This window comes from Zasmidium cellare (assembly GCF_010093935.1).
Source record: "Zasmidium cellare ATCC 36951 unplaced genomic scaffold M409scaffold_21, whole genome shotgun sequence".
NCBI classification, from domain to species: Eukaryota; Fungi; Ascomycota; class Dothideomycetes; order Mycosphaerellales; family Mycosphaerellaceae; genus Zasmidium; species Zasmidium cellare.
Window position 1 is genome coordinate 325,406 of NW_022986965.1, and position 12,869 is coordinate 338,274.

Below are 12,869 nucleotides of genomic sequence, written 5' to 3' on the forward strand. Positions count from 1 at the left end.
TGCTTGGAGACCATTCCCCTCGCTCTGCAAACCGATGTCGATCCTCAGAAATGCAAGAACGCTTGAGAACAATACACTCGGCTCACCAGACAACAAAGCACCACCGAACATGGAACTCTCCTAGGAAGTGCTTCGCGCCATTGGCACAAACGATTGGATGCGTCTCCAAGCCCCATAGAAACAATCCGTCCCTGATGCCGTGGTTTCTTTCCCGTGCGCGCCCCTGGAGCCCCCTGAAGACCGATTCTCTTTGGTCATCCTGGAGAGAGTAGCGCTGCACTGACCTAGCGCAGGCGACTTGAGTGTTCATGGCAGAAGAGCTCTTCGTTGTTCGCCGCCGCTTGGTGGACACGACGACGTCGCAGCCGGACCCGCGGGCCTTCCGATTCTATGGGGTAGCCTGGTCGAACTGCACGACTTCATCGAGGTTGTCCACGAGCCCGTGACTGGGTCCATGGTATGTACTTCGACCGTCCAAGACTGCTTTTAGATGCCGTGCGCCATGCCCAGTGATAGACACAGGCATTACAACAACATGCTCCAGAACATCCTAGCCGGACAGATGACCGCTGTGCGGCGTTCCGTGCCGGAAGACTGGGAGCCTGTCAGACGTGGGAAAGTCGCTATCACGCTCTGCTATGCAATAGCCACGGATGAAATCCTATTTTTCGACACCCATTGGATCCATCTCCGCACCCCTGAACATCAAATGCTTCGAAAGCATCCACTTCTGCCCAACCTTCAACCACTCCAGCCGACTAGGCGCCACAGTCCGCACTCCAGGCGGCTTACCGGTCTCTTCGGCCAGCAAGAACACATCGGCCTTATCTCTCACATTGTCCAAGCTGACCGTGGAAGAGATCAGCCCGATATGGTACTCCGGCCACTCCGCGACGGTATCCCGGAAGAAACCCACATACTCGTCCCAGTCCGACACTTTGGGAGAGTTCATGAGCTGCGCGGTGAAATTGATCGCAACGCCGAATTCCTCGCCCACGCTGGTGTCTTGCAGGGCGAGAGCGGCGTCGAATGCGCGCTCGTTGACCGCTGCGATGAACTTTCGCGAGAGGTCGAGCATGAGTGTCTCAGTTGGCGTGAGGTTTTCCGGTTCCTCGGATGTGGCTCCCGGGGCTGTAGCTTCGAGGTCCGGTTTCGAATCAGAGGACTCGGTCAATGGGTTGAAGGCCTTGGTCGGGCGTTCTTTTTCTTTCGGCGGTACCATTACATGAGCTGTGCGGGGCTCGACTCGCAGGTCGTCGGTCTCATCTTTCCCTTTGAGATTAATAAGGGTGTTGACTGAACAGCTGCCTCAGCTGTTGTTTTGGGGGCCTTAAACAGCTGCAGGGTGACGCCATCTGCTGACCATCGGGTTCTTCTCGGTCATTACCTGAATGTATCAATGCTGATGTCGGTGTCTACTTCTGGTGTCGTATCTGTCATTCATGTAATTAGCGGGTGTTGTGGGAATATTGCGTTTCTTCTTGCGAGCGTCGGATCAGGCTGCGAAGTGGTGGTCCATGCGGCTTGCAATGCTGGTACTTCTCAAGGCACATGGTTGAGAAGGTTCATACCAGGGGTTTCCCTTGCAATTGATCAATCTCATCTATTGAAGTGGTAATTGCTCTGTTGATCAGGTCGAGATTCTTGACCTCATCGATCAGGCTGACTACTTGCTCATATCCATTCACACTGGATGGGGAGGTTCGTTTGAATGGCAGCAAGAATGAGCCTGGTCTCACGGTTCCAACATCAAAGACATTAACTGGACACTCAAGCAAGCCGATGTTGCATAGAAACTGGAAAAATCTGACGAACGTAGACAGAAGAGAAGACCAACCTTCCATGGCTTCATAAGAGCGAAACCCCCTTCATCAACCTCCGATTCGAGCGGTCATAGACGCTTTCCTCAAACAGACCCATACCTCCCCGCCCTAGCCTCAGCATAACTCGGCAACCTCTCCTCCCCACCCTGAAACACCCTCCCACTCTGATCCCTCAAACTCGGCAGCACCCTCTTCTTCGCCCTCACCACCCTCAGCGCATGCTCCAGCTCCATCCTCGCCCCCTCCCTCCACTCCCCCTCCTCCTCCAACCTCCCCCGAATCTCCGCCTCCTCACCCTCCAACAGCCTCCACCGCGTAATCTCCTCCTCCCAGAAGAACAGCAGCATGACCAACTCCCTCTGCTTCTGCACGCTAATATTCGGCATCGCCTTGACCATACTACGGTCGATCTTCGAAGTCTCCGGCCGTCCTGTCGCCGCGTCGATGATGCCGAGTTTCTGTGCCGAGGAGATGATTTTCGCGGCGTAGGTCTTGTTCGGGGAGATTCCTGCCCGGAGGATGGTGTCCTGGTCGATGCGGCTGAAGTCTGGGGCGTCCAGTTGCCAGGAGAAGATGTGGTCTTTGGTTTGCGGGAGGAGGTCGTTGATGCGGGGCGATTTGTATTGCCAGTTTTCGAAGGGGTTGGAGAGGCGGCGGAGGAATGTTGCCATGGCGCAGCCTTGTCTGTTGGGGAGTCGGATGGCTTGTTATGGGGCGGATGTTATCATGTTGTGTAGTAGGTTATTGGATTTTTAGTTGTGGCGAAGTGAAGACGATCTAGATATTGCCAAGAGGGAAGAGGTACCCACGTGGGCGGGAGGATATGCAGGTCTTTCGCTACACTTCCTTCCGCAAAGGGCAATTGATCGGTCGATCGCAATGTGGGCATCGTCGTTCGGATTAAAACTTCTACTCGTTCGGCTCAAATACATTTTTCCGATGCCATGAATGGCACAGTTATTGTAGTTGTGTTGGAACGTTCCGCAAAAGTCTCAAGCTGCTTGAGGGAGTATTACGACAAGTACTTCAAGCAGCACTAAAGAATGGATCTCATGCACAGAATGGCCTGTCAGATAAAATCAGCGCAGTCGCCTGTGTTTGATCATGTCAGCCCTGACTCTTTGGGGCCATCGATCGGAAGAATGCCTCCGGGAGCTCGCTGTCGATTCCCAGCCAAACATGCGGATTGCTGGAAGATTCATGCCCCAGCATGCAGCCCAAATGGTGCTTGACAGAAATGCGTTCTGGTCAAGATCATATCACAGCCTTGTTGTATAGTCTGGGTTAGTTCTACGTCGATGAAACATTCACCTATCGGGGGAACTTCGGCGTTCTGCTCCTTCCGCATCGAGCGCGTCGCGCTCTCTACGACGGCACAGCGAGGCAGATTTGCCCTTTGATTAGCGCTCCAGTGGCTCATGTGCAAGTAGCTGCTGGCTCTACTTTTCACTAGCGAAGCCTGTCACGTTCTCGTTGAGGCCACATATTGCCGGCATTACCTCCGCTCGGTACTTTAGTTGGCGGCATCAAGCTAAAAGCTCAACTTTTCGCATTCGCAAAAATGCGAGATCTTATAATCAAGCCTGTCATCTTACAACCCAGCATCAGTTTTTCGAAGATCTCATCGACCATAATGAAGTTCACCGACCTCTCGCCCCAGGAGGTGCTGGATCTCGGCAAACCTTTGCATGAGTTGGAAGAGGTTCGATGCCATACTTCAATGCCCTTCGCTGAAATCGATTCTAACGAGCTCACAGCTAGTGAAAGGGAGAGAACACCCGCAGTTCGATTTCTCAGACGCTTCCAAGACGCTCGCTCTCATGAGACACATGGTCTCTCAGGAAGAACAAGCAGACGAAGTGGACCCGACGATAACAGAGATTACGATCAATGTCGAAAGTCGGGATGGAGTACTTTTGCCGCTGAAGACCTTTCGAAGGGCGAAAGGCGACCAAAAGACAGCTGCCGAGCGTTCGGTATCGCCGCTGATCGTTCTATACTTCCCAGGTGGATTCATCTTTGGCAGTCCGACTTTGATGGCAGGTCTTGCTCGACTCCTGGTAAAGAAGTTTAACGCAGTGGTTGTGGCTCCAACATACAGGCTTGCCCCTGAGCACCCTTTTCCAACGTGGTACAATGACGGCTGGGACGTCTTTCAATGGATCGCTCAGAACGCCTCAGGGTCACTTCGGGCAAACCCAGGCAAAGGCTTCGTCGTTGGCGGTATCTCGTCTGGAGCCAACGTTGCCAATGTCGTTGCACACTTGGCGCGAGATAACAGTCTGCACCCATCGCTGACAGGCGTCTGGCTCAGCTGCGGTGGTATGCGGCTAGCTTCGCAGTACACCGATCGTTTGCCTCCAAAGTACCGCGAGAGATACCTAAGCCGGACGCAAGAAGAATGCGTGAACAGCGGAGTCTCCTCAGAAGCAATGTCAAGATTTGTCAGACGCCGGTGTAACGAAGACCCAGAATCTGTCTTCTTCGCGCCCTTGATCTGGTCCAGTGGCCCTTCATATGGTCATGCTGGGTATCCAAGGACTTACTTTCAAGTCTGTGGCATGGATCCTCCACGGGACGAAGCATTGATCTTTGACGACATGCTCAAAGAGGCTGGGGTAGAGACCAGGCTGGATATGTATGCTGGTCTTCCACACGTTTTCTGGCATTCGTTTAAGCAGTTAGACCAGTCAAAGAAGTGGATTCAGGACACTTTGGATGGGTTTGCCTGGCTGCTGGATGGAGAGTAAGGACAGAGGGAGGGATGCGAAGCGATCTGGAGGAGGTCTCTAGTGAGAATCGACGAGTTGGTGCAGTGCCATTCCGAGGTTACTGCTGATTTTCATGTAGTCGGTGCAGAGGAGATACTCGAGTAAGCCGGTATGAAGCTGATACGAGCAGGCCTTCATCACGTTCATCCTCAGGGTGGATTCTCGTTAGCATTGCCCTAATCAGCGGCTGTATTGAGTCCAGTGTCATTTGGTGTAACGTTGCAATTCGCGAGAACAGCAGCTGCCGCGAACCAACCGTAGGATGTCTGGATGAACAACGAACGAATGCCCTCGACGAAGGACGCTATCTCCTACACTCAACTTCGGGTGCCTCGCTTGATCCTTTATCAACATTCCGTCAGCATCGAAGGCTTCTGTTCGAAGCGAAGGTGCATGAAGATCCTGCATGCTTGATACGAGGCCCGGATGTGTTCGGCAGCGGTCCAACAGAACGAGAGGAATACTTGTTACTGCATCGTTGGAGTCATCGTTGCGAAATCGCACAAATATACCGGAACGAGGAAATCTTCGGGTGATGTCAAGCGCCTGGGCGGCGTTCTTCCCACAAGCAGTCATGGAAGCTGAAAAGTTTCACTTCGTAGAGCGGGAGGAAGATGTCAGCACCTTGATCACTCCCGCACCTTCCTCTCTAGGCTAGCCAGATATCTGGACAGCCCACTCAAACGACGAGGCTACTAAAAGCTTGACAGGGCCAAGCAATCGCACCAACGAGCTTGTCTTCGGCGTTCGGCAGGCACGACAACCGTCGGAGACGATGCGCGTGCGAGAGTCGCCGCACGGAGGTACATGACGACGCAGCAACGACCACCTAATCCCCATCGGTGCATAGCGGTCTGCAACACCGATAGTTTGGTGGTCAGCGCAGTGCCATGTGTGTGCAACAGGGATGTGGAGAACGATGCATGGCTGCATGAGCCGATGCTTTCCATCACCCTGCGTTTCCGTGCAACCTTCTAATCGCTGCTCAATTACAAGAGCTCCCACGTGCCAGGCAACCTCATCCGTTCTGTTACTCTCGCGACCTCTACGCAAGCAGCCATCATGTCGGGCAAATTCGAAGAGAAAGAGTCCCCATCTTCCCAGCCTCCCGAATGGAGCCCGGCTGAGCGTCCCTCCACATACATCAAGCCACAGGCTCGCAAGCTGAACGATCCGGCGGTGAAATTGGAAGAATACTACTATTATGCCCAGCGAACGCGGGAAATCGAGAAGGGGTACGAGTCGCCCAAGTTACGATGGCGACAGATTCTCTCCCGGAAGAAAGAAGCACGCAATATTCAGGACGAGCAGGATGCCGAAGTCGCCCAGAATGTCACGAACGTCAACTTCGCCAAAAAGGAGAATCGCATCCAGATCAGTGACCAAGAATGGGAGAACGCCAGTCGAGCCCTGCGGACTGCTTCTTGGGGTGCGGCGTTCTATCTCATCACAACGGACATCCTTGGCCCGTTCGGTGTCGGTTTCGCCCTAGGCACCCTTGGATGGGGACCAGGCATCGCATTGTACACTGTATTCGGCTTCTTCGCAGGATACAGTGGCTATCTGCTGTGGAAAACGTTCTTAGGCATCGACTCTTACCAGTTCCCCGTGAGAAACTACGGAGACATGGGATTCAGAACCTGGGGCACGACGCTGCGGCACATCACCAATTTCCTGCAAGCCATCGGATTGCTACTCTTGCTGGGACAGGTGACGATCCAATTCGGACAGAACATCTCGGTGGTCTCGAAGTTTCGACTCTGCTATATTATCTGTCCGCTCTTGTTCGTGATTGCCGGGTTCTTGTTGACGCAGATTCGGACGTTGAAGGCTTATGGACTGGTTGCCAACTTTGCGGTGTGGTTGAACCTGCTTGTCATCTTCATGACCATGGGATTCATATCCGCCTCACCGCCGAACTACTCCATCGCCGTCTTGGGCTCGGCGGGCAGTGCAGTCGACCCTGCTACCATCACACCAGACGCCCAGGGGAATTACCCTCCAGTCATCCACTACGCCGGGTTGCCCGCAGAGAACCTCGTTGGCTCCATCAACGGCCTCTTGTCCGGCGTCCTCGGCTACGCAGGCGCCCAACTTTTCGTCGAGTTCATGGCCGAGATGAAACGACCCAACGACTTCCTCAAAGCCATGTGGAGCGCTCAATTCTTCATATACACCGTCTACATGGTCTACGGCTGCTTCGTGTACTACTACCAAGGCCAGTACAGCTTCCAACCCTCCTACCAAGGAGTCAGCGTCTACGGCTGGCAAACCGCGGGCAACATGATTTCTCTCGTCGCCGCCTTGATCGCCGGCGGTCTGTACGGGAACATCGGCATCAAGGTCCTGTACAACAACATCTTGATGGAGTGGTTCAACGCCCCGCCGCTCGTCACCAAGCCCGGAAAGATCTTTTACGGAGCTCTTGTTCCTGTGTGGTGGAGCACCGCCTTCATCATCGCCGCGGCGATTCCTGATTACGTCGGTTTCGTCAGTGTCATGTCCGCGTCGACGCTGCTCAATTTGACATATACCTTGCCACCGCTCTTTGCGCTCGGGTATGACATTCAAAAGAACGCGATTCGACCGCAGCAAGGCGAAGGGTTCGACCCGACGACTGGGGAGGTCCGGAGAGACGATTCGGGGTTGAGGAGATATATCCGTGGGTTCTTCTCTGGAGGGCCGCTGCAGGTCGCGCAGAATATCTGGCATGTGCTGTACGTCTTGTGCAGTTTGAGTATGTGTGGGTTGGGCATGTATGCTGCCATTCAAGGGTGAGTTGTCGAAATTTCTGGTGAATGGGATGTTTTGCTGATGACTTTTTCTGCAGGATGATTGACGTCTTCAAGAATCCGCAGATTACTTCCTTCACCTGCAAGTCGCCGCTGAATCTGAACGCCTAATTAAGCGCAGAGACGACAAAGAGACGACAGCTTGGAGGCTTACCATGCCGAGTAGCTACCACGGAACAAAATCTAATCCAATATCAACACATTCCCAAAGAATCACCTCCATCCTCCTCTCACCAATCCAACTTCCCACTCTCATCAACCAAAAACCCATGCACATCCTCCTTCCTCCCCTCCACACACTCGACCAACACCTTCGCCCCCTCCCTCGGATCCTTCAACCCCTTATACAAATTCAAATTCGTCCCACAATGCCCCGGATTACTCGCACTAACCACAAACCCCTCGTCCTCCAACTCCCGCGCATAGCTCACCATGACCATATTCAGCGCCGTCTTGGTCGAGCGGTACAGGCGGTAGTGCTTGCCATTCAAGTGAGTGGGATCCGTCCGCGCGAGTTCGAGACACGCGGTGCTGGAGCCTGTGAAGGCGATGCGCTTCCCTCCTGGGGCTGTGGATTTGCGGAGGAGAGGGAGGAAGGAGTCGACGCAGACTGCGGCGCCGAAGACGTTGGTGTCGTATTGCTGGCGGTACTGTTCTCTCAGACTTGGCCCGGAGCCATCCTCGTTAGGTCCTAAGTCGGATTCCACGCCTGCGGCTCGAGAGATTCCCGCGTTGAGCATGAGGACGTCGAGGTAGCCGTGTTTCTGAAGGACGTAATCGGCGGCTGCTTGGATGGAGGCGTCGTCGTTGACGTCGATTTGGATGGGTTCGATGTTGGCGGTGTTGGACGGAGACGAGTCGTCTGTTTTCATGGATGCAATGGCTTGTTCTGCCTTTTGGAAGTTTCGACTGCCTAGGAAGATGTGGTATCTTCCTGAGGCCGAGAGCTGCTTCGCTGCGTAATAGCCTAGGCCTTGGTTGCCGCCTGTGATTAGGAGGAGGAGTTTGTTGGATGCCATGGTGATAGGAAGTCGGTCTGGTTGATTGGGGTGGCTTTGCAATGGTTCGTTGTGGTCCATCTATATACCGATATAGCTGAAAAGAGACCCGTGACGTGTAGTCTTTCTCCGGAGATAGTACGCACGAGCTGTCTCCGTCATAAGGTTGTCAAGTTAGTTGGTGAGGCTGAAGATGAAGCTACCAGAGAGCTAGATCCGGACTTTTCAGTGTTTTCGCGGTAGTTTTTGACCGCTCAACCAATGCGGCACACTTCAATGGACTGCTCAGAAAGGAGAATGAAGTCATTCGTACATCAGCAATGATGCTGATCGCAATGTTTGCAATGCTGATGTGTGTATTGCCTGTCGTAAAACGCTCGGAGATGTCGAGAGTATCGAACAGTACTCCCGGCCGGGCATGTGATAGCCGTACAAGGTCAACCTACCTTCCGTACGAACATACGAATACTGCCTAGAACAAGACCTGTCATATTGTGACTCAAGGACCTGCTATATTCCGCTCACCAAGCTCTGGATAACAGAGCTGGTCCTTACCACTCGGTGATCTGCTCGCTCATCCAAAACTCGCCAGTCTTCCCACCAATGTCGTGCAAAGCCAACATAACAGGCGTCATAGCACCCTGATCAGGCGTCTTCCTTCCTCTGCCCTTGGTCATATCTGTGTCGACATATCCCGGACAGCAGGCATTGACTAGAACACCTCTATCCCGTTTCGTCTCTTCCATTGCTAGGGCTTTGGTATATGCCGTCTCGCCTGCCTTGCTCGTCGCGTAAGCTGCCGATGGAAACCCTGCCTTCTGTTCTCTGCCTTCGTCGACGGCTGTTTGGAATCGCTGCATGAGTGCGGTGACGGCTGGGATCGAAGTCTTCGAGGCTGAGAGGAAGGCATTGCGGATTTCGTCGGAGTATTTGTTCAGTCGACCGGCTGTACTCGAAACATTGACGAGGCGACCACCGTTGCGTATGAGTGGCAGGAAGGCGTTCGAGGCCTCGAGTGTCCCGTAGTAGTTTGTGGCTAGGGTGGTCTTGACGACTGTCGAATCGAAGCCATCAAGAGCCACGCCCGCGTTGTTGATAGCAAAGTCGATGCCATCGGGATGCTCCTCCTTCAGAAAGTCTCTAAACGCGTGGATACTCTTGTGATCGCTTATATCCAACGCGTGGTATTTGACGGTCGTATCTCCTCCATCTTGTGCAAGGACCTTGGCCTGTTTCAGTTGTGCATCGTTGTTCAACGTATTCACCGCTTCAGCGCCTCGTTCAGGAGATCGAGCCGTAAGGTATATAAGGAACGGTCCAGATTTGAAGGGCGATGATGGATACTGCAGGGCAAGTTGGCGGACTACGTGTGGGATTAGCTACACATGGACAGATAAAGCCTCCTTCTCCTACCGATGGCTAAGCCAATCCCCTTGTTAGCACCAGTTACGGCGGCCACACGTGATTGAACTGCCATATCAAATGATGGTCAGGCTGATAGGTGTCCATGTCGATTCACATGTTTCGAGAAGGGAAACATTCACTTGCTGACATATACATTCGTTCGAACGTCATGTGTTTTGGCGGAGCTAGCGCGCTCGGGACGCGCCGAGCCAAGCGAAGAAGGTCAATCGTCCCTGCGCGATGACGACGACGAGGGGATGATGTACGACGCAGAAGCAGGAAACAAGAGCGACAAACACACCCTCTAAACGACAATCCTGCTGCCAAGCAAGCCGTTGGCTGGTCCAACGTGACATTCCTCTACGTACCTACTCCGCTTTCTGATATACGCCTACATTCTCTGCGAATGTCACAAGACACTTCCACCTCCGTCGACAACACTCCGCCGCTGGAACCCATTCGCAAGCGAGCAACGTTCCCACGATCCCTCACGGAGCTGGTCACAAACCAGCTGGTGCCAGGAGACATGGCTAAGAGTCAGGCTCTGCACACCAATATGGGTGTTGACTATGTCATTGTCTTTCGATTCAAGCCGTCCGGTTCGGTCTTCGTCCCTCGTAGAAGTTAGACCACACTGACGATATACACAGAGAAAGCGAAAGCTACCGCCAGTTTCGAGAAGCTATGTCACAAGCTGTCCTCAGTCGGATTGGCCACAGAAGTCCGCAATGGCGAGGACAGCTCAGTACTGGTCTTCGTCAAGGTTGCAAGCGACGAGCACATGCACGCCGAGATCTACCGCAGCCGTGTCAAGGACTGGATCCATGGTGTTCGTTCTTCAGAACCTCCACGAGACATTAGGGCTTCGCTCGAGCAGGATCCACTGACGGATGCTGAGCGGCTGCGGATCATCTACCAGCTCATCACCAACTACGAGGAAGAGGGAGGTGCGGGCATTCGGCCGAAATCTCGCGAGTGGGAGTTTGTCGAGAATGTCTTTGCCCTGCATGACCATACTTTCAACAAGCACTGGATTAAGGAATGGGCTACAAAGTATCGTGTGACCATTGACGACCTCGACGACATCCGGAATCGATTTGGCGAGAAGGTCGCCTACTACTTTGCATTCGAAAACACCTACTTTACCTTTCTCATTCCTCCTACGGTGGTCGGTATCCTGGCCTACTTCATCCTTGGCTCATTCAGCCCGTTCTACGCGGCATTGCAATGTCTCTGGTCGGTCGTGTTCGTCGAGTGGTGGAAACACCAGGAGCGAGACCTTGCCCTCCGTTGGGGTGTTCGAGGAGTGAGCAACATCGAGAGTAAGCGCCACGAGTTTCACGCAACCAAGCAAGTCGAAGATCCTGCGACAGGCGAGACGCAGAAGGTTTTCCCTTGGTCCGAACGACTGCAGCGCCAACTCTTGCAAATCCCGTTTGCATTCATCGCGGCATTGGTGCTCGGGAGTCTTATCTGCCTTTGCTTTGCCATTGAGATCTTTATTGGCGAAGTTTACAGTGGACCTGGCAAGTCAGTATTGACCTTCACTCCGACAGTCATTCTCACAACATGCCTGCCGCTCCTCACTGGCGCGATGTCAAATCTGGCCAAACGACTCAATGACTATGAGAACTACGAAACAGACTCGCAATACGATCGCCAACATACTGGCAAGCTCTTCGTTCTCGACTTTATCACATCATATATGGGCATCATGCTCACGGCGTTCGTCTATGTTCCATTCGGCAGTGTCCTCGTGCCGTCTTTGGACGTCTTTGGCAAGGTGCTGGCCAAAGACGAAAGCCAGCTAAATACCGCAGCGAAGAAGGGCTTCACCATCAATCCCGACCGTCTACGCAAGCAAGTCATCTACTTTGCGGTGACAGCATCGATTGTCAACTTTGCCATGGAGGTGGTCGTACCATACTTCAAACGTCAAGGTCTGATCAAGTTCAAGGAAATGACAGCTAAGGGGACCAATTCTGGTTTGCAGCCGTCAGCGAACGCGGAAGACCCACCCGATGAGAAGGAGTTTCTTGATCGTGTACGCAGCGAAGCTGGACTTCCCGCTTACGATGTGTACACCGATCTGCGCGAGATGATTATCCAGTTTGGCTACCTCTCCCTCTTTGGTGTGGTGTGGCCACTTGTTCCGGCTAGCTACTTGGTGAACAACTGGTTCGAACTTCGTGCGGATGCCGTCAAGATCTGCATTGAAATGCAGCGGCCTACTCCATGGCGAGCAGACACTATTGGTCCTTGGTTGGATGCCTTGAGCTTCTTAACCTGGTTCGGCAGCATCACCGTTGCGGCCTTGACGTACATGTTCTCGAATGACGGCATCGGTCCTGATGGCAGACCGCATGATATCAAAGCGTGGGGTCTCTTGCTGAGCATCTTCTTCAGCGAGCACCTCTACCTCTTCGTGCACCACATCGTCGCCGACGCCATCTCAAGAATCGACTCGCCTGGTCGCCAGAAGGAACGTCGAGACCGATACCTCACAAGGCAAAAATTGTTCCAAAACAGTCTTGAGAAGCTACCTCAGACGGTACAGACCGATGACAGCAACTCCGCGCCGATCACCAGAGCTACATTGGAGGAGGACGCCAGGCAGGGAAGTTTAAAGAGCTCGACCCCGATCGAACAGTTCTGGAGCCGGCAGAAGGGTTGGAGGGAGAGCGCCAAGATGGGACAACTGTACATCGAAAAGGCCATTGACGAGAAGGAAGCTGCGAAGGGCAAGAAGGAACTGTGAAGAGATGTTGACCTGAGAGGAATACTCTATGATTCACCTACGAGCATACATGATTGTTTGAAACATCCTTTAGCGCGGCGCCTGGGGAGAGGAGACCTATATAAAGCAATCGCATGGAACATCTCGCCCGAACATTAACCGCACTCGTTCCCCCTCCAGCGGCTGAAGAATCCAGCGGCTAGATGATTGCTGTGCCACATGCAGCGATGCGCCTTTCGACCTAAACTTCACGCTTTATCGAGAAGGATTGGGCCCCCAACGCGGCAGGCAGGCAGAAGGCCTGCACGGCCTGTGGCACCAAGTGTCCTCGACCAGTCGCTGGA

The 12,869-nt window shown here is 53.5% G+C and overlaps 7 protein-coding genes across 7 annotated transcripts; 3 read left to right on the forward strand and 4 right to left on the reverse strand.

The window, feature by feature from the left end:
• Positions 1–661: 661 nt before the first annotated feature.
• M409DRAFT_23997 (uncharacterized protein) lies at positions 662–1,222 on the reverse strand (the record flags this gene model as incomplete). Its single annotated transcript, XM_033807043.1, has 1 exon — positions 662–1,222. The coding sequence occupies one exon, from the start codon at positions 1,220–1,222 to the stop codon at positions 662–664; it is 561 nt and encodes a 186-aa protein (XP_033666596.1).
• Positions 1,223–1,906: 684 nt separating this feature from the next.
• M409DRAFT_67076 (uncharacterized protein) lies at positions 1,907–2,494 on the reverse strand (the record flags this gene model as incomplete). Its single annotated transcript, XM_033817242.1, has 1 exon — positions 1,907–2,494. The coding sequence occupies one exon, from the start codon at positions 2,492–2,494 to the stop codon at positions 1,907–1,909; it is 588 nt and encodes a 195-aa protein (XP_033666597.1).
• Positions 2,495–3,384: 890 nt separating this feature from the next.
• Positions 3,385–4,573, forward strand: M409DRAFT_23999 (uncharacterized protein; the record flags this gene model as incomplete). Its single annotated transcript, XM_033807044.1, has 2 exons — positions 3,385–3,525; positions 3,581–4,573. The coding sequence occupies 2 exons, from the start codon at positions 3,385–3,387 to the stop codon at positions 4,571–4,573; spliced, it is 1,134 nt and encodes a 377-aa protein (XP_033666598.1).
• A 1,083-nt stretch (positions 4,574–5,656) lies between these two features.
• M409DRAFT_67077 (uncharacterized protein) lies at positions 5,657–7,497 on the forward strand (the record flags this gene model as incomplete). The annotated part of the gene is made up of 2 exons (XM_033817243.1): positions 5,657–7,368; positions 7,425–7,497. 2 exons carry the CDS (start codon positions 5,657–5,659, stop codon positions 7,495–7,497), a joined length of 1,785 nt encoding a protein of 594 aa, XP_033666599.1.
• Positions 7,498–7,616: 119 nt separating this feature from the next.
• M409DRAFT_55593 (uncharacterized protein) lies at positions 7,617–8,405 on the reverse strand (the record flags this gene model as incomplete). The annotated part of the gene is made up of 1 exon (XM_033813040.1): positions 7,617–8,405. The coding sequence occupies one exon, from the start codon at positions 8,403–8,405 to the stop codon at positions 7,617–7,619; it is 789 nt and encodes a 262-aa protein (XP_033666600.1).
• Positions 8,406–8,935: 530 nt separating this feature from the next.
• M409DRAFT_67079 (uncharacterized protein) lies at positions 8,936–9,861 on the reverse strand (the record flags this gene model as incomplete). The annotated part of the gene is made up of 2 exons (XM_033817244.1): positions 8,936–9,747; positions 9,798–9,861. The coding sequence occupies 2 exons, from the start codon at positions 9,859–9,861 to the stop codon at positions 8,936–8,938; spliced, it is 876 nt and encodes a 291-aa protein (XP_033666601.1).
• A 453-nt stretch (positions 9,862–10,314) lies between these two features.
• Positions 10,315–12,546, forward strand: M409DRAFT_67080 (uncharacterized protein; the record flags this gene model as incomplete). Its single annotated transcript, XM_033817245.1, has 2 exons — positions 10,315–10,387; positions 10,439–12,546. 2 exons carry the CDS (start codon positions 10,315–10,317, stop codon positions 12,544–12,546), a joined length of 2,181 nt encoding a protein of 726 aa, XP_033666602.1.
• Positions 12,547–12,869: the final 323 nt, after the last annotated feature.